The 26,521-nt window shown below is 35.0% G+C and overlaps 1 protein-coding gene across 3 annotated transcripts in view; it reads right to left on the bottom strand.

Moving 5' to 3' along the window:
- Positions 1 to 2,271: 2,271 nt before the first annotated feature.
- LOC133613883 (uncharacterized) overlaps positions 2,272 to 26,521 on the bottom strand; it is a 76,082-nt gene continuing 51,832 nt past the window's right edge. For 2 of the 3 annotated variants that reach the window (XM_061971757.2, XM_061971761.2), the window contains 2 exons: positions 20,149 to 20,292; positions 4,863 to 5,571 (listed from right to left, as the gene is read on the bottom strand). In XM_061971757.2, the coding sequence (XP_061827741.2) occupies positions 5,443 to 5,571; positions 20,149 to 20,292 (273 nt within the window). In that variant the 3' untranslated portion in view covers positions 4,863 to 5,442. Of the gene's footprint in view, positions 2,593 to 4,862; positions 5,572 to 20,148; positions 20,293 to 26,521 lie in introns of those variants that run through there. The other variant, XM_061971758.2, reaches the window with a different exon arrangement.

Raw genomic sequence — 26,521 nt, 5'->3', positions numbered from 1 at the left:
CTTGGTGGTTGAGCCGTCAGGTAACACCAGGAAGGTTCCTTCTGTGCGATATTGAATGTCAGGGTACCGTCTGTAAAGGAGGTCATTATCAATTAGGCAAGGTGTGTGCAGGTCAACCACAAAGGGGTGCTTCAGTGTGTGTCCAGCAATCTGAACCGGAAGAGGTTTGGTGACCGGTAACATTCTTGTGACCTCAGCGAAGCCTTCAACCTTCAAAAAGGAAGCACACAGTTTCTTTGGTACCTCTGCATTCAGAAATGAGTGGGTGGCACCAGTGTCAATCACAAACTGATAACATTGTCCGTTGACACTTATGTCCAGCAGGGGGCCTGTCTGTATTTCCTGCTGGGTCTTCTGCCTTGGGCGTCCTCTGCCACACCTTTGTGTTCGTTTTTCACGGCGGAACCGTTCATTTTCGGAAATGTTTGGACAGTCTCGAGACCAGTGACCAGGCTGTCCACAACTGTAACAGTTTGTTCCCTGGACTGACTTTAAAACGCCGCGTCCACCACCCGAGTCCAACCGTCTGGTCTCACGTCTGTTGAGGATTCTTTCCTCCACCTGCTGGGGCTCAAAAGCAAGGTCACCCACTGCTGAATATACCTTAGCTGATCTTTGACCATTTGGTTCTTTTAACTTTTCATCTCCAGCGATCTGTAATTTAAGTAGTTGTTTCCTTGTTACTCTACCACCGGCCTTGTTGTTTTCATCCTGCTCTGTACAATTTTGCATGTGATGAATAAGATGTCCATGCCATGTGTTGTTTTTGGCACCGTGTATATCAGGGTTAGCTTTGTCCAAAGTGTTTAGCCAAAGGTTCCCTCCCTGAGGTACAGGTGGGAAAGCAAGGTCAACAATGGCTTGCATGTCTGTGACGGCAAAATGCTTATATTGAAATTGGCCACTAATAGCAGCGTTATGTGTCAAAAATGTCTGGTATGCACGCGCGAGGTTGCCATCTGCCGGAGGAAAATGGTCAGACGTGCAAAGGAAGGGGTTAAGAATTTGAGCCGATGTCTTAGAGAGGGCGTGTGAGTACCTCCCTCTCTTGGCACTTGAGTAGGGGGCGTTGGCTTAGTCAAAGTCTGGGCGGGTCGTTTGAATAGTCTCGCGCATGCGCGACATGGGAAAGAACATCCCGTCCATTTTATCTTATTCTTCTCTAACTTTCTTTTCTCTTCCGTCAAACTCTTAAATTCTCGAGCACATAAGTTCTGTAAGCCTTCTTTTAAACCGTTAGGTTTATCGCCATGTGCTCGAGTCATGTCCTTATCTATGGACTGGACTCTTACTATTATGTTGGATCCACTATGGACTGGACTCTCACAATATTATGTCAGACCCACTCGACATCCATTGCTTTCGGTCTCCCCTAGAGGGGGGGAGGGTTACCCACATATGCGGTCCTCTCCAAGGTTTCTCATAGTCATTCACATCGACGTCCCACTGGGGTGAGTTTTTCCTTGCCCGTATGTGGGCTTTGTACCGAGGATGTCGTTGTGGCTTGTGCAGCCCTTTGAGACACTTGTGATTTAGGGCTATATAAATAAAGATTGATTGATTGATTGATTGATTATCTAATTCACCTTGTTCCCCCCCTCCGTCTCTCCCCACGGACTCCACCGTCACCAATAGCAACACACACACACACATACAAGCGAGAGCACACACACACACACACACACACACACACACACACACACACACAAGCACACGTATGCTCTCAGCACACACACACACACAACCAGCAGCACACACACACACAAGGAAAAAACTGCACGGAAGCTCTTTCTCTGCGTTTCACTTTACCATAAAACTTCCAGTTACTTTTCTTAATTTACTAAACGTTTGAGTTCACGACTTTTCGAGTATTGTAAACTCCCTCTTAATCCTTTCAAGAAACGTTCTCTTTTTTTTCTTTTTAAACTCTACCTGCTAATTTTATTGTTGACAACAGTACATTTATCACACTTTCTCCCCAACCGCCATCACATTCTTATCTGTCACACTCCGTGGCCATTGTGTCTTTGTCTCAGAATTGATCGTCCCAGACGAAGGGCCTCGAACCCGTTACTTCAGAATTTATCGTACCATACGAAGGGTCTCGAACCCGTTACTTCAGAATTTTTCGTACCGTACGAAGGGCCTCGAACCCGTTACTCGTTTAGGCGACGACCAATGACCCAGGGTGAGCTGCACCCAACTATTAGTTTATTCGTCAATGAAACTGCTCGTCACGGTAGTCGAGACACAATGACACGAGTTGACCACTTATTTACAACTTTTTATAAAATGGCGGACAAGGCAACAATGCAATCAATCCATCAAAATGTCCACTCTGTGTCTGGGGTACAAACAGTGTTTGACTTACATACTTCAAGACAGACTCCTAAAGCAGATTTTAGAAAAAGGCTCTGCTTACCTTGTTTTATGTTTGGCCACTAGTGAGTCTGTCCAGAAGAGTGTAAGAGGTGTCCAATTCTCAGCGTGTCGCACCGGACGAGGCCCCCAAATTGTTGCGTTTTGGACCAGTTGTTCCTCCCAGGGAATTCAAGTCACAAGTCGCTCCCAAGGTCTTTACGACACTTAAAGCTGAGTAGAAAAATCACCAGAGACAGAATAGGTATTTTGTAATATATTTGCAAAGCTTTGCATATATATTCAGACCAGTCCAGCATAGAACATTCAATTGCGTCACCAAGATGTCCCTGGCAGTCATGTCTCTCTAGCCAAAACAAATCTCTCTTTCTAACATTCCTCATTCAAGGTTAAGCACACAGTTTTGCAGACAACCAAAAGACCACAATTGGAAGAAAAACACTAGCTGTTTTGTAATATGATTATGAAAATAAAAAGTAGTAACACTTAAATTCGGATATATGTAAATATCTGCCTCCGACAATATATATATATATATATATATATATATATATATATATATATATATATATATATATATATATATATATATAGTTCATAATACCAAACAATGTGTGCTCAACAAAGTGTATGTTACAAATAAAACCATGAAACAATCAGTGAAAAGTTAATTTTATTGAAGCAATGCATATTTCATTGAAAAACATATTGCTACATGATGTTAAAATCACATTTTTGCATCTTCTCTTCTTATCAGAAGCACCGTAGGAAAGTGTTCCCTGTCTATATGTGGAATACCTATATGAATAATATCTATATGTGGAACATGTGTATGGATAATGTCTATAAGTGGAACATGTGTATGGATAATGTCTATAAGTGGAACATGTGTATGGATAATATCTATAAGTGGAACATGTGTATGGATAATGTCTATAAGTGGAACATCTGTATGGATAATGTCTATAATGTCTATATGTGGAACATCTGTATGGATAATATCTATTAGTGGAACATGTGTATGGATAATGTCTATAAGTGGAACATGTGTATGGATAATGTCTATAAGTGGAACATGTGTATGGATAATGTCTATAAGTGGAACATCTGTATGGATAATATCTATTAGTGGAATATGTGTATGGATAATGTCTATAAGTGGAACATGTGTATGGATAATGTCTATATGTGGAACATGTGTATGGATAATGTCTATAAGTGGAACATGTGAGTGGAACATGTGTATGGATAATGTCTATAAGTGGAACATGTGTATGGATATAGTATTTAAACATGTAAGTACAGCAGGAACATGTTAGTACAGTATTTACAAATGTGAATACAGTATTTACACATGTAAATACAGTATTTAAACATGTAAGTACAGTATTTACACATGTACAGTATTTAAACATGTAGAGTATTTAAACATGTAAGTACAGTATTTAAACATGTAAGTACAGTATTTACACATGTAAATACAGTATTTAAACATGTAAATACAGTATTTACACATGTAAATAAAGTATTTACACATGTAAACAAGGTATTTAAACATGTAAATACAGTATTTAAACATGTAAATACAGTGTTTACAGTAAGTACAGTATTCAAACATGTAAGTACATTTAAACATGTAAATACAGTATTTAAACATGTAAGTACAATATTTAAACATGTAAGTACAGTATTTAAACATATACGTACAGTATTTACAGTAAGTACAGTATTCAACCATGTAAATACAGTATTGACACATGTGGGTACAGTATTCAAACATGTAAGTACAGTATTTAAACATGTGGGTACAGTATTCAAACATGTAAGTACAGTATTTAAACATGTAAATACAGTATTGACACATGTAAATACAGTATTGACACATGTAAGTACAGTATTGACACATGTAAGTACAGTATTTAAACATGTAGATACAGTATTTACACATGTAAGTACAGTATTTACAAATGTAAGTACAGTATTTAAACATATACAGTATTTAAACATGTAAGTACAGTATTTAAACATGTAAATACAGTATTTAAAAATGTACATACAGTATTTAATTATGTACCTTATTTTTCGGACTATAAGTCGCAGTTTTTTTTCACAGTTTGGCCGGGGGTACGACTTATACTCAGGAGCGACTTATGTGTGAAATGATTAACACAATAGCGTAAAATATCAAATAATATTATATATCTCATTCACGTAAGAGACTAGACGTATAAGATTTCATGGGATTTAGCGATTAGGAGTGACAGATTATATAGCATGTTCTATATGTTATAGTTATTTGAATGACTCTTACCATAATATGTTACGTTAACATACCAGTTGGTTATTTATGCCTCATATAATGTACACTTATTTAGCCTGTTGTTTACTATTCTTTATTTATTTTAAATTGCCTTTCAAATGTCTGTTCTTGCTGTTGGCTTTTATCAAATACATTTCCCCCAAAAATGCGACTTATACTCCAGTGCGACTTATATATGTTTTTTTCCTTCTTTATTATGCATTTTCGGCAGGTAAGACTTATACTCTGAAAAATACGGTACATGTGATATTGCTTTGGTGCACTTTGTAAAAGGTGTGATCATCCGTCAGGTTATCAGACGCTACATGGTCATGTGGTCCACATCAGTCACTATGAGCCAACACACCGAGTGAAGACCTTGGGCTGGAAGCATAACTGCCAAGACTATAAAAGGATGATTTTGAAGGTTAGATAAAAATGGTTTACAAATGAAGGAAGGTGTAAAGTACTTTTCTGTGTACTAAAGTGTCCAAAAGTAGAATTCAAGTTCCATGCGGTGTATAAAAGTACCTTTTTGTGCTGGTGGGACAAAGCTTTGGAGGTCTACACACCTCTAGGACTAACGACTAAACGTGCATCATGGACATGTTGCATTTAGGAAGACTCCTGAGTTACAAAGAGACGTTTGATGTGCTGCAGAAGAAAGTAGACCTGAAGTAGATCTCCAAGAGCAGTAGGATTAGAAGGTAAAGTGCAGACTTTGTGTTGCATACAAGTATCCACCTGGGAGAAGAGCTCCATGCTCAGTGGCTGCTGTTGGAGCTCCAGTCGTACGGCAGGAAGCTGACCTTGGTCTTGCCGGCAGAGATGACCCCCTGCAAGCTGGTCTTCTTGGGGGAGTCGCTCATGTGGGCCAACACCCACTTCAGCAGCTGCAGATGATCCCGCTTGTGTCAATTTTGCAGGACCCGACACTTTATTGCTGATCAACATCTGTATGGATAATGTCTATATGTGGAACAACTGTATGGATAATGTCTATAAGTGGAACAACTGTATGGATAATGTCTATATGTGGAACATCTGTATGGATAATGTCTATATGTGGAACAACTGTATGGATAATGTCTATAAGTGGAACAACTGTATGGATAATGTCTATATGTGGAACATGTGTATGGATAATGTCTATATGTGGAACAACTGTATGGATAATGTCTATATGTGGAACAACTGTATGGATAATGTCTATAAGTGGAACAACTGTATGGATAATGTCTATAAGTGGAACATGTGTATGGATAATGTCCATAAGTGGAACAACTGTATGGATAATGTCCATAAGTGGAACAACTGTATGGATAATGTCTATATGTGGAACAACTGTATGGATAATGTCTATAAGTGGAACATCTGTATGGATAATGTCTATAAGTGGAACAACTGTATGGATAATGTCTCTAAGTGGAACAACTGTATGGATAATGTCTATAAGTGGAACATGTGTATGGATAATGTCCATAAGTGGAACAACTGTATGGATAATGTCCATAAGTGGAACAACTGTATGGATAATGTCTATAAGTGGAACAACTGTATGGATAATGTCTATATGTGGAACAACTGTATGGATAATGTCTATAAGTGGAACAACTGTATGGATAATGTCTATATGTGGAACATGTGTATGGATAATATCTATATGTTGAACATCTGTATGGATAATGTCTATAAGGGGAACATCTGTATGGATAATGTCTATAAGGGGAACATCTGTATGGATAATGTCTATAAGGGGAACATCTGTATGGATAATGTCTATAAGTGGAACATGTGTATGGATAATGTCTATTAGTGGAACATGTGTATGGATAATGTCTATTAGTGGAACATGTGTATGGATAATGTCTATAAGTGGAACATCTGTATGGATAATGTCTATAAGTGGAACAACTGTATGGATAATGTCTCTAAGTGGAACAATTGTATGGATAATGTCTCTAAGTGGAACAACTGTATGGATAATGTCTATATGTGGAACAAGTGTATGGATAATGTCTATAAGTGGGAAATCTGTATGGATAATGTCTATAAGTGGAACAACTGTATGGATAATGTCTATAAGTGGAACATGTGTATGGATAATGTCCATAAGTGGAACAACTGTATGGATAATGTCCATAAGTGGAACAACTGTATGGATAATGTCTATAAGTGGAACAACTGTATGGATAATGTCTATATGTGGAACAACTGTATGGATAATGTCTATAAGTGGAACAACTGTATGGATAATGTCTATATGTGGAACAACTGTATGGATAATGTCTATAAGTGGAACATCTGTATGGATAATGTCTATAAGTGGAACATGTGTATGGATAATGTCTATATATGGAACATCTGTATGGATAATGTCCATAAGTGGAACAACTGTATGGATAATGTCCATAAGTGGAACAACTGTATGGATAATGTCCATAAGTGGAACAACTGTATGGATAATGTCTATAAGTGGAACAACTGTATGGATAATGTCTATATGTGGAACAACTGTATGGATAATGTCTATAAGTGGAACAACTGTATGGATAATGTCTATATGTGGAACAACTGTATGGATAATGTCTATAAGTGGAACATCTGTATGGATAATGTCTAAAAGTGGAACATGTGTATGGATAATGTCTATATATGGAACATCTGTATGGATAATGTCTATAAGTGGAACATGTGTATGGATAATGTCTATAAGTGGAACATGTGTATGTATAATGTCTATAAGTGGAACATGTGTATGTATAATGTCTATAAGTGGAACATGTGTATGGATAATGTCTATATATGGAACATCTGTATAAATAATGTCTATAAGTGGAACATCTGTATGGATAATGTCTATAAGGGGAACATCTGTATGGATAATGTCTATAAGGGGAACATCTGTATGGATAATGTCTATAAGTGGAACATGTGTATGGATAATGTCTATTAGTGGAACATGTGTATGGATAATGTCTATTAGTGGAACATGTGCATGGATAATGTCTATAAGTGGAACATCTGTATGGATAATGTCTAGGTGGAACAACTGTATGGATAATGTCTCTAAGTGGAACAACTGTATGGATAATGTCTCTAAGTGGAACAACTGTATGGATAATGTCTATATGTGGAACAAGTGTATGGATAATGTCTGTATGTGGAACATGTGTATGGATAATGTCTATAAGTGGGAAATATGTATGGATAATGTCTATAAGTGGAACAACTGTATGGATAATGTCTATAAGTGGAACATGTGTATGGATAATGTCCATAAGTGGAACAACTGTATGGATAATGTCTATAAGTGGAACAACTGTATGGATAATGTCTATATGTGGAACATGTGTATGGATAATGTCTATATGTGGAACAACTGTATGGATAATGTCTGTATGTGGAACAACTGTATGGATAATGTCTGTATGTAGAATATGTGTATGGATAATGTCTATATGTGGAACATGTGTATGGATAATGTCTATATGTGGAACAACTGTATGGATAATGTCTATAAGTGGAACAACTGTATGGATAATGTCTATATGTGGAACATGTGTATGGATAATGTCTATATGTGGAACAACTGAATGGATAATGTCTATATGTGGAACATGTGTATGGATAATGTATGTATGTGGAACATGTGTATGGATAATGTCTATAAGTGGAACATCTGTATGGATAATGTCTATAAGTGGAACATGTGTATGGATAATGTCTATAAGTGGAACATGTGTATGGATAATGTCTATATGTGGAACATCTGTATGGATAATGTCTATAAGGGGAACATCTGTATGGATAATGTCTATAAGTGGAACATGTGTATGGATAATGTCTATTAGTGGAACATGTGTATAGATAATGTCTATTAGTGGAACATGAGTATGGATAATGTCTATAACTGGAACATCTGTATGGATAATGTCTATAAGTGGAACAACTGTATGGATAATGTCTCTAAGTGGAACAACTGTATGGATAATGTCTATAAGTGGAACAACTGTATGGATAATGTCTATAAGTGGAACATGTGTATGGATAATGTCCATAAGTGGAACAACTGTATGGATAATGTCCATAAGTGGAACAACTGTATGGATAATGTCTATAAGTGGAACAACTGTATGGATAATGTCTATATGTGGAACAACTGTATGGATAATGTCTATAAGTGGAACAACTGTATGGATAATGTCTATATGTGGAACAACTGTATGGATAATGTCTATAAGTGGAACATCTGTATGGATAATGTCTATAAGTGGAACATGTGTATGGATAATGTCTATATATGGAACATCTGTATGGATAATGTCTGTAAGTGGAACATGTGTATGGATAATGTCTATAAGTGGAACATGTGTATGTATAATGTCTATAAGTGGAACATGTGTATGTATAATGTCTGTAAGTGGAACATGTGTATGGATAATGTCTATATATGGAACACCTGTATAAATAATGTATATATGTGGAACATCTGTATGGATAATGTCTATAAGGGGAACATCTGTATGGATAATGTCTATAAGGGGAACATCTGTATGGATAATGTCTATAAGTGGAACATGTGTATGGATAATGTCTATTAGTGGAACATGTGTATGGATAATGTCTATTAGTGGAACATGTGCATGGATAATGTCTATAAGTGGAACATCTGTATGGATAATGTCTATAAGTGGAACAACTGTATGGATAACGTCTCTAAGTGGAACAACTGTATGGATAATGTCTCTAAGTGGAACAACTGTATGGATAATGTCTATATGTGGAACAAGTGTATGGATAATGTCTGTATGTGGAACATGTGTATGGATAATGTCTATAAGTGGGAAATCTGTATGGATAATGTCTATAAGTGGAACAACTGTTTGGATAATGTCTATAAGTGGAACAACTGTATGGATAATGTCTATAAGTGGAACATGTGTATGGATAATGTCCATAAGTGGAACAACTGTATGGATAATGTCCATAAGTGGAACAACTGTATGGATAATGTCTATAAGTGGAACAACTGTATGGATAATGTCTATATGTGGAACAACTGTATGGATAATGTCTATAAGTGGAACAACTGTATGGATAATGTCTATATGTGGAACATCTGTATGGATAATGTCTATAAGTGGAACATCTGTATGGATAATGTCTATAAGTGGAACATGTGTATGGATAATGTCTATAAGTGGAACATGTGTATAGATAATGTCTATTAGTGGAACATGTGTATGGATAATGTCTATAAGTGGAACATGTGTATGGATAATGTCTATAAGTGGAACATGTGTATGGATAATGTCTATATGTGGAACATCTGTATGGATAATGTCTATAAGGTGAACATCTGTATGGATAATGTCTATAAGTGGAACATGTGTATGGATAATGTCTATTAGTGGAACATGTGTATAGATAATGTCTATTAGTGGAACATGAGTATGGATAATGTCTAAGTGGAACATCTGTATGGATAGTGTCTATAAGTGGAACAACTGTATGGATAATGTCTCTAAGTGGAACAACTGTATGGATAATGTCTATAAGTGGAACAACTGTATGGATAATGTCTATATGTGGAACAAGTGTATGGATAATGTCTGTATGTGGAACATGTGTATGGATAATGTCTATATGTGGGAAATCTGTATGGATAATGTCTATAAGTGGAACAACTGTATGGATAATGTCTATAAGTGGAACAACTGTATGGATAATGTCTATAAGTGGAACATGTGTATGGATAATGTCTATTAGTGGAACATGTGTATAGATAATGTCTATTAGTGGAACATGAGTATGGATAATGTCTATAAGTGGAACATCTGTATGGATAATGTCTATAAGTGGAACAACTGTATGGATAATGTCTATAAGTGGAACAACTGTATGGATAATGTCTATATGTGGAACATGTGTATGGATTAAGTCTATATGTGGAACAACTGAATGGATAATGTCTATATGTGGAACATGTGTATGGATAATGTATGTATGTGGAACATGTGTATGGATAATGTCTATAAGTGGAACATCTGTATGGATAATGTCTATAAGTGGAACATGTGTATGGATAATGTCTATAAGTGGAACATGTGTATGGATAATGTCTATATGTGGAACATCTGTATGGATAATGTCTATAAGGGGAACAACTGTATGGATAATGTCTATAAGTGGAACAACTGTATGGATAATGTCTATATGTGGAACATCTGTATGGATAATGTCTATATGTGGAACAACTGTATGGATAATGTCTATAAGTGGAACAACTGTATGGATAATGTCTATAAGTGGAACAACTGTATGGATAATGTCTATAAGTGGAACAACTGTATGGATAATGTCTATATGTGGAACATGTGTATGGATAATGTCTATATGTGGAACAACTGTATGGATAATGTCTGTATGTGGAACAACTGTATGGATAATGTCTGTATGTAGAATATGTGTATGGATAATGTCTATATGTGGAACATGTGTATGGATAATGTCTATATGTGGAACAACTGTATGGATAATGTCTATAAGTGGAACAACTGTATGGATAATGTCTATATGTGGAACATGTGTATGGATAATGTCTATATGTGGAACAACTGAATGGATAATGTCTATATGTGGAACATGTGTATGGATAATGTATGTATGTGGAACATGTGTATGGATAATGTCTATAAGTGGAACATCTGTATGGATAATGTCTATAAGTGGAACATGTGTATGGATAATGTCTATAAGTGGAACATGTGTATGGATAATGTCTATATGTGGAACATCTGTATGGATAATGTCTATAAGGGGAACATCTGTATGGATAATGTCTATAAGTGGAACATGTGTATGGATAATGTCTATTAGTGGAACATGTGTATAGATAATGTCTATTAGTGGAACATGAGTATGGATAATGTCTATAACTGGAACATCTGTATGGATAATGTCTATAAGTGGAACAACTGTATGGATAATGTCTCTAAGTGGAACAACTGTATGGATAATGTCTATAAGTGGAACAACTGTATGGATAATGTCTATAAGTGGAACATGTGTATGGATAATGTCCATAAGTGGAACAACTGTATGGATAATGTCCATAAGTGGAACAACTGTATGGATAATGTCTATATGTGGAACAACTGTATGGATAATGTCTATAAGTGGAACAACTGTATGGATAATGTCTATATGTGGAACAACTGTATGGATAATGTCTATAAGTGGAACATCTGTATGGATAATGTCTATAAGTGGAACATGTGTATGGATAATGTCTATATATGGAACATCTGTATGGATAATGTCTGTAAGTGGAACATGTGTATGGATAATGTCTATAAGTGGAACATGTGTATGTATAATGTCTATAAGTGGAACATGTGTATGTATAATGTCTGTAAGTGGAACATGTGTATGGATAATGTCTATATATGGAACACCTGTATAAATAATGTATATATGTGGAACATCTGTATGGATAATGTCTATAAGTGGAACAACTGTATGGATAATGTCTATAAGTGGAACATGTGTATGGATAATGTCCATAAGTGGAACAACTGTATGGATAATGTCCATAAGTGGAACAACTGTATGGATAATGTCTATATGTGGAACAACTGTATGGATAATGTCTATAAGTGGAACAACTGTATGGATAATGTCTATATGTGGAACAACTGTATGGATAATGTCTATAAGTGGAACATCTGTATGGATAATGTCTATAAGTGGAACATGTGTATGGATAATGTCTATATATGGAACATCTGTATGGATAATGTCTGTAAGTGGAACATGTGTATGGATAATGTCTATAAGTGGAACATGTGTATGTATAATGTCTATAAGTGGAACATGTGTATGTATAATGTCTGTAAGTGGAACATGTGTATGGATAATGTCTATATATGGAACACCTGTATAAATAATGTATATATGTGGAACATCTGTATGGATAATGTCTATAAGGGGAACATCTGTATGGATAATGTCTATAAGGGGAACATCTGTATGGATAATGTCTATAAGTGGAACATGTGTATGGATAATGTCTATTAGTGGAACATGTGTATGGATAATGTCTATTAGTGGAACATGTGCATGGATAATGTCTATAAGTGGAACATCTGTATGGATAATGTCTATAAGTGGAACAACTGTATGGATAACGTCTCTAAGTGGAACAACTGTATGGATAATGTCTCTAAGTGGAACAACTGTATGGATAATGTCTATATGTGGAACAAGTGTATGGATAATGTCTGTATGTGGAACATGTGTATGGATAATGTCTATAAGTGGGAAATCTGTATGGATAATGTCTATAAGTGGAACAACTGTTTGGATAATGTCTATAAGTGGAACAACTGTATGGATAATGTCTATAAGTGGAACATGTGTATGGATAATGTCCATAAGTGGAACAACTGTATGGATAATGTCCATAAGTGGAACAACTGTATGGATAATGTCTATAAGTGGAACAACTGTATGGATAATGTCTATATGTGGAACAACTGTATGGATAATGTCTATAAGTGGAACAACTGTATGGATAATGTCTATATGTGGAACATCTGTATGGATAATGTCTATAAGTGGAACATCTGTATGGATAATGTCTATAAGTGGAATATGTGTATGGATAATGTCTATAAGTGGAACATGTGTATAGATAATGTCTATTAGTGGAACATGTGTATGGATAATGTCTATAAGTGGAACATGTGTATGGATAATGTCTATAAGTGGAACATGTGTATGGATAATGTCTATATGTGGAACATCTGTATGGATAATGTCTATAAGGTGAACATCTGTATGGATAATGTCTATAAGTGGAACAAGTGTATGGATAATGTCTATTAGTGGAACATGTGTATAGATAATGTCTATTAGTGGAACATGAGTATGGATAATGTCTATAAGTGGAACATCTGTATGGATAGTGTCTATAAGTGGAACAACTGTATGGATAATGTCTCTAAGTGGAACAACTGTATGGATAATGTCTATAAGTGGAACAACTGTATGGATAATGTCTATATGTGGAACAAGTGTATGGATAATGTCTGTATGTGGAACATGTGTATGGATAATGTCTATATGTGGGAAATCTGTATGGATAATGTCTATAAGTGGAACAACTGTATGGATAATGTCTATAAGTGGAACAACTGTATGGATAATGTCTATAAGTGGAACATGTGTATGGATAATGTCTATTAGTGGAACATGTGTATAGATAATGTCTATTAGTGGAACATGAGTATGGATAATGTCTATAAGTGGAACATCTGTATGGATAATGTCTATAAGTGGAACAACTGTATGGATAATGTCTATAAGTGGAACAACTGTATGGATAATGTCTATATGTGGAACATGTGTATGGATTAAGTCTATATGTGGAACAACTGAATGGATAATGTCTATATGTGGAACATGTGTATGGATAATGTATGTATGTGGAACATGTGTATGGATAATGTCTATAAGTGGAACATCTGTATGGATAATGTCTATAAGTGGAACATGTGTATGGATAATGTCTATAAGTGGAACATGTGTATGGATAATGTCTATATGTGGAACATCTGTATGGATAATGTCTATAAGGGGAACAACTGTATGGATAATGTCTATAAGTGGAACAACTGTATGGATAATGTCTATATGTGGAACATCTGTATGGATAATGTCTATATGTGGAACAACTGTATGGATAATGTCTATAAGTGGAACAACTGTATGGATAATGTCTATAAGTGGAACAACTGTATGGATAATGTCTATAAGTGGAACAACTGTATGGATAATGTCTATATGTGGAACATGTGTATGGATAATGTCTATATGTGGAACAACTGTATGGATAATGTCTGTATGTGGAACAACTGTATGGATAATGTCTGTATGTAGAATATGTGTATGGATAATGTCTATATGTGGAACATGTGTATGGATAATGTCTATATGTGGAACAACTGTATGGATAATGTCTATAAGTGGAACAACTGTATGGATAATGTCTATATGTGGAACATGTGTATGGATAATGTCTATATGTGGAACAACTGAATGGATAATGTCTATATGTGGAACATGTGTATGGATAATGTATGTATGTGGAACATGTGTATGGATAATGTCTATAAGTGGAACATCTGTATGGATAATGTCTATAAGTGGAACATGTGTATGGATAATGTCTATAAGTGGAACATGTGTATGGATAATGTCTATATGTGGAACATCTGTATGGATAATGTCTATAAGGGGAACATCTGTATGGATAATGTCTATAAGTGGAACATGTGTATGGATAATGTCTATTAGTGGAACATGTGTATAGATAATGTCTATTAGTGGAACATGAGTATGGATAATGTCTATAACTGGAACATCTGTATGGATAATGTCTATAAGTGGAACAACTGTATGGATAATGTCTCTAAGTGGAACAACTGTATGGATAATGTCTATAAGTGGAACAACTGTATGGATAATGTCTATAAGTGGAACATGTGTATGGATAATGTCCATAAGTGGAACAACTGTATGGATAATGTCCATAAGTGGAACAACTGTATGGATAATGTCTATAAGTGGAACAACTGTATGGATAATGTCTATATGTGGAACAACTGTATGGATAATGTCTATAAGTGGAACAACTGTATGGATAATGTCTATATGTGGAACAACTGTATGGATAATGTCTATAAGTGGAACATCTGTATGGATAATGTCTATAAGTGGAACATGTGTATGGATAATGTCTATATATGGAACATCTGTATGGATAATGTCTGTAAGTGGAACATGTGTATGGATAATGTCTATAAGTGGAACATGTGTATGTATAATGTCTATAAGTGGAACATGTGTATGTATAATGTCTGTAAGTGGAACATGTGTATGGATAATGTCTATATATGGAACACCTGTATAAATAATGTATATATGTGGAACATCTGTATGGATAATGTCTATAAGGGGAACATCTGTATGGATAATGTCTATAAGGGGAACATCTGTATGGATAATGTCTATAAGTGGAACATGTGTATGGATAATGTCTATTAGTGGAACATGTGTATGGATAATGTCTATTAGTGGAACATGTGCATGGATAATGTCTATAAGTGGAACATCTGTATGGATAATGTCTATAAGTGGAACAACTGTATGGATAACGTCTCTAAGTGGAACAACTGTATGGATAATGTCTCTAAGTGGAACAACTGTATGGATAATGTCTATATGTGGAACAAGTGTATGGATAATGTCTGTATGTGGAACATGTGTATGGATAATGTCTATAAGTGGGAAATCTGTATGGATAATGTCTATAAGTGGAACAACTGTTTGGATAATGTCTATAAGTGGAACAACTGTATGGATAATGTCTATAAGTGGAACATGTGTATGGATAATGTCCATAAGTGGAACAACTGTATGGATAATGTCCATAAGTGGAACAACTGTATGGATAATGTCTATAAGTGGAACAACTGTATGGATAATGTCTATATGTGGAACAACTGTATGGATAATGTCTATAAGTGGAACAACTGTATGGATAATGTCTATATGTGGAACATCTGTATGGATAATGTCTATAAGTGGAACATCTGTATGGATAATGTCTATAAGTGGAACATGTGTATGGATAATGTCTATAAGTGGAACATGTGTATAGATAATGTCTATTAGTGGAACATGTGTATGGATAATGTCTATAAGTGGAACATGTGTATGGATAATGTCTATAAGTGGAACATGTGTATGGATAATGTCTATATGTGGAACATCTGTATGGATAATGTCTATAAGGTGAACATCTGTATGGATAATGTCTATAAGTGGAACATGTGTATGGATAATGTCTATTAGTGGAACATGTGTATAGATAATGTCTATTAGTGGAACATGAGTATGGATAATGTCTATAAGTGGAACATCTGTATGGATAGTGTCTATAAGTGGAACAACTGTATGGATAATGTCTCTAAGTGGAACAACTGTATGGATAATGTCTATAAGTGGAACAACTGTATGGATAATGTCTATATGTGGAACAAGTGTATGGATAATGTCTGTATGTGGAACATGTGTATGGATAATGTCTATATGTGGGAAATCTGTATGGATAATGTCTATAAGTGGAACAACTGTATGGATAATGTCTATAAGTGGAACAACTGTATGGATAATGTCTATAAGTGGAACATGTGTATGGATAATGTCTATTAGTGGAACATGTGTATAGATAATGTCTATTAGTGGAACATGAGTATGGATAATGTCTATAAGTGGAACATCTGTATGGATAATGTCTATAAGTGGAACAACTGTATGGATAATGTCTATAAGTGGAACAACTGTATGGATAATGTCTATATGTGGAACATGTGTATGGATTAAGTCTATATGTGGAACAACTGAATGGATAATGTCTATATGTGGAACATGTGTATGGATAATGTATGTATGTGGAACATGTGTATGGATAATGTCTATAAGTGGAACATCTGTATGGATAATGTCTATAAGTGGAACATGTGTATGGATAATGTCTATAAGTGGAACATGTGTATGGATAATGTCTATATGTGGAACATCTGTATGGATAATGTCTATAAGGGGAACATCTGTATGGATAATGTCTATAAGTGGAACATGTGTATGGATAATGTCTATTAGTGGAACATGTGTATAGATAATGTCTATTAGTGGAACATGAGTATGGATAATGTCTATAAGTGGAACATCTGTATGGATAATGTCTATAAGTGGAACAACTGTATGGATAATGTCTATTAGTGGAACATGTGTATGGATAATGTCTATTAGAGGAACATGTGCATGGATAATGTCTATAAGTGGAACATCTGTATGGATAATGTCTATAAGTGGAACAACTGTATGGATAATGTCTCTAAGTGGAACAACTGTATGGATAATGTCTATAAGTGGAACAACTGTATGGATAATGTCTATATGTGGAACAACTGTATGGATAATGTCTATAAGTGGAACATCTGTATGGATAATGTCTATAAGTGGAACATGTGTATGGATAATGTCTATAAGTGGAACATGTGTATAGATAATGTCTATTAGTGGAACATGTGTATGGATAATGTCTATAAGTGGAACATGTGTATGGATAATGTCTATAAGTGGAACATGTGTATGGATAATGTCTATATGTGGAACATCTGTATGGATAATGTCTATAAGGTGAACATCTGTATGGATAATGTCTATAAGTGGAACATGTGTATGGATAATGTCTATTAGTGGAACATGTGTATGGATAATGTCTATTAGTGGAACATGAGTATGGATAATGTCTATAAGTGGAACATCTGTATGGATAGTGTCTATAAGTGGAACAACTGTATGGATAATGTCTCTAAGTGGAACAACTGTATGGATAATGTCTATAAGTGGAACAACTGTATGGATAATGTCTATATGTGGAACAAGTGTATGGATAATGTCTGTATGTGGAACATGTGTATGGATAATGTCTATATGTGGGAAATCTGTATGGATAATGTCTATAAGTGGGAAATCTGTATGGATAATGTCTATAAGTGGAACAACTGTATGGATAATGTCTATAAGTGGAACATGTGTATGGATAATGTCCATAAGTGGAACAACTGTATGGATAATGTCCATAAGTGGAACAACTGTATGGATAATGTCTATAAGTGGAACAACTGTATGGATAATGTCTATATGTGGAACAACTGTATGGATAATGTCTATAAGTGGAACAACTGTATGGATAATGTCTATATGTGGAACAACTGTATGGATAATGTCTATAAGTGGAACATGTGTATGGATAATGTCTATAAGTGGAACATGTGTATGTATAATGTCTATAAGTGGAACATCTGTATGGATAATGTCTATAAGTGGAACATCTGTATGGATAATGTCTATAAGTGGAACATGTGTATGGATAATGTCTATTAGTGGAACATGTGTATGGATAATGTCTATAAGTGGAACATGTGTATAGATAATGTCTATTAGTGAAACATGTGTATGGATAATGTCTATAAGTGGAACATGTGTATGGATAATGTCTATAAGTGGAACATGTGTATGTATAATGTCTATAAGTGGAACATGTGTATGGTTATAGTATTTAAACATGTAAGTACAGTATTTAAACAATATCGACCAACACTTTATTGCTGATCAAAATTATTTTGAGAACAAATGATGGAATAATAACACATCGTCATAATAATAATGCAAGTATTATAAATACTGTGTCTTAGTTGTTTATGTTCAATGTGAATACTGCATCTTAGTAGTTTATGTTTAATGTGAATACTGTATTTCAGTTGTTTTTTAATATATGTATGTATATATATATATATATATATATATATATATATATATATATATATATATATATATATATATATATATATATATATATATGTATGTCTTAATAAGGTTATCCAAAAAATAGTGCTCGATACCGTAGTAGAGCGCAATATATGTATGTGTGGGAAAAAAACCCACAAGACTACTTCATCTGATGAAGTAGTCTTGTGATTTTTTTCCCCCACACATACATATATATATATATATATATATATATATATGTATACTGCATCTTAGTTATGTTCAATATGAATACTGTATCTTAGTTGTTTATGTTGAATGTGAATACTTTATCTTAGTAGATTATGTTCAATGTGGATACTGTATCTTGTTTGTTTGACCCAATATCGACCGACACTTTATTGCTGATCAACATTATTTTGAGAGCAAATGATGGAATAATAACACACCGTCATAATAATAATGCAAGTATTACTTTGAAATGCAATAAACCTATACTTCTTGTATTTGGAATTAAATCTTAGTTGTTTATGTTTAATGTGAATACTGTATCTTAGTTGTTTATGTTTAATGTGAATACTGTATCTTAGTTGTTTATGTTCAATATAAATACTGTGTCATAGTTTGTTTAAAATGAATACTGTATCTTAGATGTTCAGACAGTAATGTGTTTATACAAGTTTAGATTGGTGTGTGACGTTTCTTAATGGGAAAAGTTTTGATTCCATGTTAGCATTTAAGCTAGCTGGCAAGCTAACCCTAGTCGGTCCATAATTGTATCAACGTGTGGTTATCAATCACGGTATTTCGATCAATTTAATTTCATACGGGAATTTTAACGATTGGGAGTTTTATGGCAATTATCATTATTATTATTAATAATAAGGTGCATGTCGTACAAAGACTTGCAGCTGCTGAAAGCGATGCAATGACTGCTCTTGTTGCCGTAACATTGCACGCACATGGTGATTGTCAAAGTTACCCACATCATTTTCATTTCTCCTTTGATGAATCGACTTATAGGATATCAGCCCAGGTCTAATATTTCCACTCAAGGTCCTCACCTTCTCGTCGGTGCCTCCAAAGTCGGCCTTGTACCACTTGAAGATCTGACTCAGGTGGACTTCTTTCTTCCCAGAATCCACCATACAGGCGTCGTCATTCTCCAAGAAAGCTTCGGCTGCCGTGCGGAGCTCGCTGTCGATGTCCTGGCGACGACAAAGACGGAAAGCTGTGAGGTTTTTGCAAGTGAGGAAATTGTTTGCTGAAAGACTTTCATCTTTTGTTCAGAACAAACTAGAACCGCTTCTCTTCGAGAACCTGACATGGTGTGCGTGCAAATGAGTGCCTGATACAAACACCTGAGACCCTAAACGGTTTACAAACAACAAAATATTCCTTTGAAGAGAACAATGTCCGAGTTGTGGATAAAAGAAGACATCGTGGACGTCATCAGCTAGGACTCTGCATACCTGCCAACATTTGCTTTTCAAAACATGGCAAATCTTCCGGGAAAATGTGTAAAAAGGAAGTGATTTTCATCACAAATGGCCATTAAAGAAATACTAAAATAAGGCAATTCCTGAAGGAATTGTGTGTGAACGCTCCAATGCTGAAGTTGAACTGAAATGCTGACAGAATGTAGTATGAATGTAAGTTAAAGTTAAAGTACCAATGATTGTCACACACACACACTAAGTGTGGTGAAATTTGTCCTCTGCATTTGACCCATCCCTTTGTTCACCCCCTGGGAGGTGAGGGGAGCAGTGAGCAGCAGCGGTGCCACGCCCGGGAATCATTTATGGTGGTTTAACCCCCAATTCCAACCCTTGATGCTGAGTGCCAAGCAGGGAGGTATATAGAAAGAATAGTATGGATGTTGGCATGTGGAAGTATTTGAATTTCCAGGAAAACTGGAATTTGGTTTGGAACTTGGGAAAGTGTTAGTTTGAATGACCAGGATGAGTGGAATGTGTTACTGTTGGAATGGTTTGAATAGGTTGAAAAATGGGGGAATTGTGGAAGTGTGAAAAATGGATAATTCTTTTGGAAAGGGGAAAATGACCTAAGAATTGTAAGAAATCCGGGAATTTTTTTTACAATTGTCAAAAGAGAGCACACAATTCCTGAACAGGCTGAATATTTTGAATTGGATACAAAATGTGGGAGTTGTGGAACTTTGAAAAATGTCTTATTCTTTTCAATGGGAATTTCATGGAAATTTGGGAATTTTGGGAAAAGAGAGATTTTTTTTTTCGAAATGCAAAAAAATGTGAATGTTCGGAATGGTTGGTGTTGGAATTTTCCAAATCGGTCGAGAAATGTTGAAGTAGTACCATTTTTCATTGAGAAATGGTATTACGGAATTCCTGGAAATTCTGGAAAAAACGGGAATGTTCAAAAGCCAACTTTGTTTTTTGTCCTGATTAAGAAGTATGATTTGACGGTGGAACGGTTGAAGTGGGTTGGAAAACGTGGAAGAAGTAGTCGACCGAAAAAAGGGTGAAAAATGGGTTTGAAAAAACGAGAAGTCTGGGAATTACTGGAATGTTTTTGAACTTGGAAAAATTATAGTTTGAATTTCCATGATGAGTGGAATATGTTGAAGGTGGAATGGTTTAACTCGGTTGAAAAATGTGGAAAAGGTGGAAAATTGAAAAATGGATAATTCATTTGGAAAGGTGAAAATGTCCCGAAAAAACTGAGAATTGTAGGAAATCTGGGATTTTTTTTTTTTTGCAATTGTTGAAAGGGAGCACACAATTCCCGAACAGGCTGAATATTTTGAAGCTGCAACGGTTCTTGGATAAAAAATGTGGGAGTTGTAGAACTTTGAAAAATGTCTTATTCTTTTCAATGGGAATTTCATGGAAATTTCGGAATTTAGGGAAAAGAAGGATTTTTTTTGAAAATAGAAAAAAATGTGAATGTTCGGAATGGCTGGTGTTGGAATTTTCCAAATCGGTCGAGAAATTTTGAAGTAGTACCATTTTTCATTGAGAAATGGTATTACGGAATTCCTGGAATTTCGGGAAAAAACGGGAATGTTCAAAAAACAACTTTGTTTTTTGTCCTGATTAAAAAGTATGATTTGACGGTGGAACGGTTGAAGTGGGTTGGAAAATGTGGAAGAAGTACTCGACCGAAAAAAGGGTGAAAAATGGGTTTGAAAAAAAACGAGAATTCTGGGAATTACTGGAATGTTTTTGAACTTGGAAAAATTATAGTTTGAATTTCCATGATGAGTGGAATATGTTGAAGGTGGAATGGTTTGACTCGGTTGAAAAATGTGGAAATGGTGGAAAATTGAAAAATGGATAATTCATTTGGAAAGGTGAAAATGTCCCTAAAAACTGAGAATTGTAGGAAATCTGGGAATTTTTTTTTTACAATTGTTGAAAGGGAGCACACAATTCCCGAACAGGCTGAATATTTTGAAGCTGCAACGGTTCTTGGATAAAAAATGTGAGAGTTGTGGAACTTTGAAAAATGTCTTATTCTTTTCAATGGGAATTTCATGGAAATTTGGGAATTTAGGGAAAAGAAGGATTTTTTTTGAAAATAGAAAAAAATTTGAATGTTCGGAATGGTTGGTGTTGGAATTTTCCAAATCGGTCGAGAAATGTTGAAGTAGTACCATTTTTCATTGAGAAATGGTATTACGGAATTCCTGGAATTTCGGGAAAAAACGGGAATGTTCAAAAACCAACTTTGTTTTTTGTCCTGATTAAAAAGTATGATTTGACGGTTGAAGTGGGTTGGAAAATGTGGAAGAAGTACTCGACCGAAAAAAGGGTGAAAAATGGGTTTGAAAAAAACGAGAATTCTGGGAATTACTGGAATGTTTTTGAACTTGTAAAAATGATAGTTTGAATTTCCATGATGAGTGGAATATGTTGAAGGTGGAATGGTTTGACTCGGTTGAAGAATGTGGAAATGGTGGAAAATTGAAAAATGGATAATTCATTTGGAAAGGTGAAAATGTCCCTAAAAACTGAGAATTGTAGGAAATCTGGGATTTTTTTTTTTTTTTTACAATTGTAGAAAGCTGCAACGGTTCTTGGATAAAAAATGTGGGAGTTGTGGAACTTTGAAAAATGTCTTATTCTTTTCAATGAGAATTTCATGGAAATTTGGGAATTTAGGGAAAAGAAAGATTTTTTTTGAAAATGGAAAAAATGTGAATGTTCGGAATGGTTGGTGTTGGAATTTTCCAAATCGGTCGAGAAATGTTGAAGTAGTACCATTTTTCATTGAGAAATGGTATTACGGAATTCCTGGAATTTGGGGAAAAAACGGAAATGTTCAAAAACCAACTTTGTTTTTTGTCCTGATTAAAAAGTATGATTTGACGGTGGAACGGTTGAAGTGGGTTGGAAAATGTGGAAGAAGTAGTCGACCGAAAAAAGGGTGAAAAATGGGTTTGAAAAAACGAGAATTCTGGGAATTACTGGAATGTTTTTGAACTTGGAAAAATGATAGTTTGAATTTCCATGATGAGTGGAATATGTTGAAGGTGGAATGGTTTGACTCGGTTGAAAAATGTGGAAATGGTGGAAAATTGAAAAATGGATAATTCATTTGGAAAGGTGAAAATGTCCCTAAAAACTGAGAATTGTAGGAAATCTGGGATTTTTTTTTTTTACAATTGTTGAAAGGGAGCACACAATTCCCGAACAGGCTGAATATTTTGAAGCTGCAACGGTTCTTGGTTAAAAAATGTGGGAGTTGTGGAACTTTGAAAAATGTCTTATTCTTTTCAATGGGAATTTCATGGAAATTTGGGAATTTAGGGAAAAGAAGGATTTTTTTTGAAAATAGAAAAAAATGTGAATGTTCGGAATGGTTGGTGTTGGAATTTTCCAAATCGGTCGAGAAATGTTGAAGTAGTACCATTTTTCATTGAGAAATGGTATTACGGAATTCCTGGAATTTCGGGAAAAAACGGGAATGTTCAAAAACCAACTTTGTTTTTTGTCCTGATTAAAAAGTATGATTTGACGGTTGAAGTGGGTTGGAAAATGTGGAAGAAGTACTCGACCGAAAAAAGGGTGAAAAATGGGTTTGAAAAAAACGAGAATTCTGGGAATTACTGGAATGTTTTTGAACTTGTAAAAATGATAGTTTGAATTTCCATGATGAGTGGAATATGTTGAAGGTGGAATGGTTTGACTCGGTTGAAGAATGTGGAAATGGTGGAAAATTGAAAAATGGATAATTCATTTGGAAAGGTGAAAATGTCCCTAAAAACTGAGAATTGTAGGAAATCTGGGATTTTTTTTTTTTTTACAATTGTAGAAAGCTGCAACGGTTCTTGGATAAAAAATGTGGGAGTTGTGGAACTTTGAAAAATGTCTTATTCTTTTCAATGAGAATTTCATGGAAATTTGGGAATTTAGGGAAAAGAAAGATTTTTTTTGAAAATGGAAAAAATGTGAATGTTCGGAATGGTTGGTGTTGGAATTTTCCAAATCGGTCGAGAAATGTTGAAGTAGTACCATTTTTCATTGAGAAATGGTATTACGGAATTCCTGGAATTTGGGGAAAAAACGGGAATGTTCAAAAACCAACTTTGTTTTTTGTCCTGATTAAAAAGTATGATTTGACGGTTGAAGTGGGTTGGAAAATGTGGAAGAAGTACTCGACCGAAAAAAGGGTGAAAAATGGGTTTGAAAAAAACGAGAATTCTGGGAATTACTGGAATGTTTTTGAACTTGTAAAAATGATAGTTTGAATTTCCATGATGAGTGGAATATGTTGAAGGTGGAATGGTTTGACTCGGTTGAAGAATGTGGAAATGGTGGAAAATTGAAAAATGGATAATTCATTTGGAAAGGTGAAAATGTCCCTAAAAACTGAGAATTGTAGGAAATCTGGGATTTTTTTTTTTTTTTACAATTGTAGAAAGCTGCAACGGTTCTTGGATAAAAAATGTGGGAGTTGTGGAACTTTGAAAAATGTCTTATTCTTTTCAATGAGAATTTCATGGAAATTTGGGAATTTAGGGAAAAGAAAGATTTTTTTTGAAAATGGAAAAAATGTGAATGTTCGGAATGGTTGGTGTTGGAATTTTCCAAATCGGTTGAGAAATGTTGAAGTAGTACCATTTTTCATTGAGAAATGGTATTACGGAATTCCTGGAATTTGGGGAAAAAACGGGAATGTTCAAAAACCAACTTTGTTTTTTGTCCTGATTAAGAAGTATGATTTGACGGTGGAACGGTTGAAGTGGGTTGGAAAACGTGGAAGAAGTAGTCGACCGAAAAAAGGGTGAAAAATGGGTTTGAAAAAACGAGAATTTTGGGAATTACTGGAATGTTTTTGAACTTGGAAAAATTATAGTTTGAATTTCCATGAGTGGAATATGTTGAAGGTGGAATAGTTTGACTCGGTTGAAAAATGTGGAAATGGTGGAAAATTGAAAAATGGATAATTCATTTGGAAAGGTGAAAATGTCCCTAAAAACTGAGAATTGTAGGAAATCTGGGAATTTTTTTTTTTACAATTGTTGAAAGGGAGCACACAATTCCCGAACAGGCTGAATATTTTGAAGCTGCAACGGTTCTTGGATAAAACATGTGGGAGTTGTGGAACTTTGAAAAATGTCTTATTCTTTTCAATGGGAATTTCATGGAAATTTGGGAATTTAGGGAAAAGATGGATTTTTTTTGAAAACAGAAAAAAATGTGAATGTTCGGAATGGTTGGTGTTGGAATTTTCCAAATCGGTTGAGAAATGTTGAAGTAGTAAAATTTTTCATTGAGAAATGGTATTACGGAATTCCTGGAATTTCGGGAAAAAACAGGAATTTTTCCAGTTCAAAAACCAACTTAGTTTTTTGTCCTGATTAAGAGGAATGATTAGATAGTGGAACGGTTGAAGTGGGTTGGACAATGTGGAAGAAGTAGACGACAGGAAAAAGGGTGAAAAAAGGGGTTGAAAAAAAACGGGAATTCTGGGAATTCCTGGAATTTTTTTGAACTTGGAAAAATGATAGTTTGAATTTCCAGGATGAGTGGAATATGTTGAAGATGGAATGGTTTGAATTGGTAGAAAAATGTGGAAATGGTGGAAGTTTGAAAAATGGCCAATTCATTTTGAATGGGAAAAATGTCCCGGAAAACCGGGAATTCTTGGAAATATGGGAACTTTTGGAACTTGTCAAGGGAAAGCCCGCGATTCCCAAACGTTGTGTAAATGGTAAATAAAAAATGGTAAATAAAAAGAGAATACAATGATTTGCAAATCCTTTTCAACTTATATTCAATTGAATAGACTGTAAAGACAAGATATTACGTGTTCACACTGAGAAAAGCTGTTATTTTTTGCAAATATTAGCTCATTTGGAATTTGATGCCTGCAACATGTTTCAAAAAAGCTGGCACAAGTGGCAAAAAAGACTGAGAAAGTTGAGGAATGCTCATCAAAGACTTATTT

This window comes from Nerophis lumbriciformis, linkage group LG13 (assembly GCF_033978685.3).
Source record: "Nerophis lumbriciformis linkage group LG13, RoL_Nlum_v2.1, whole genome shotgun sequence".
In the NCBI taxonomy this organism is placed as follows: Eukaryota; Metazoa; Chordata; class Actinopteri; order Syngnathiformes; family Syngnathidae; genus Nerophis; species Nerophis lumbriciformis.
Note: the sequence above shows the minus strand (reverse complement) of the source record. Positions and strands in the feature narration are given on the sequence as shown.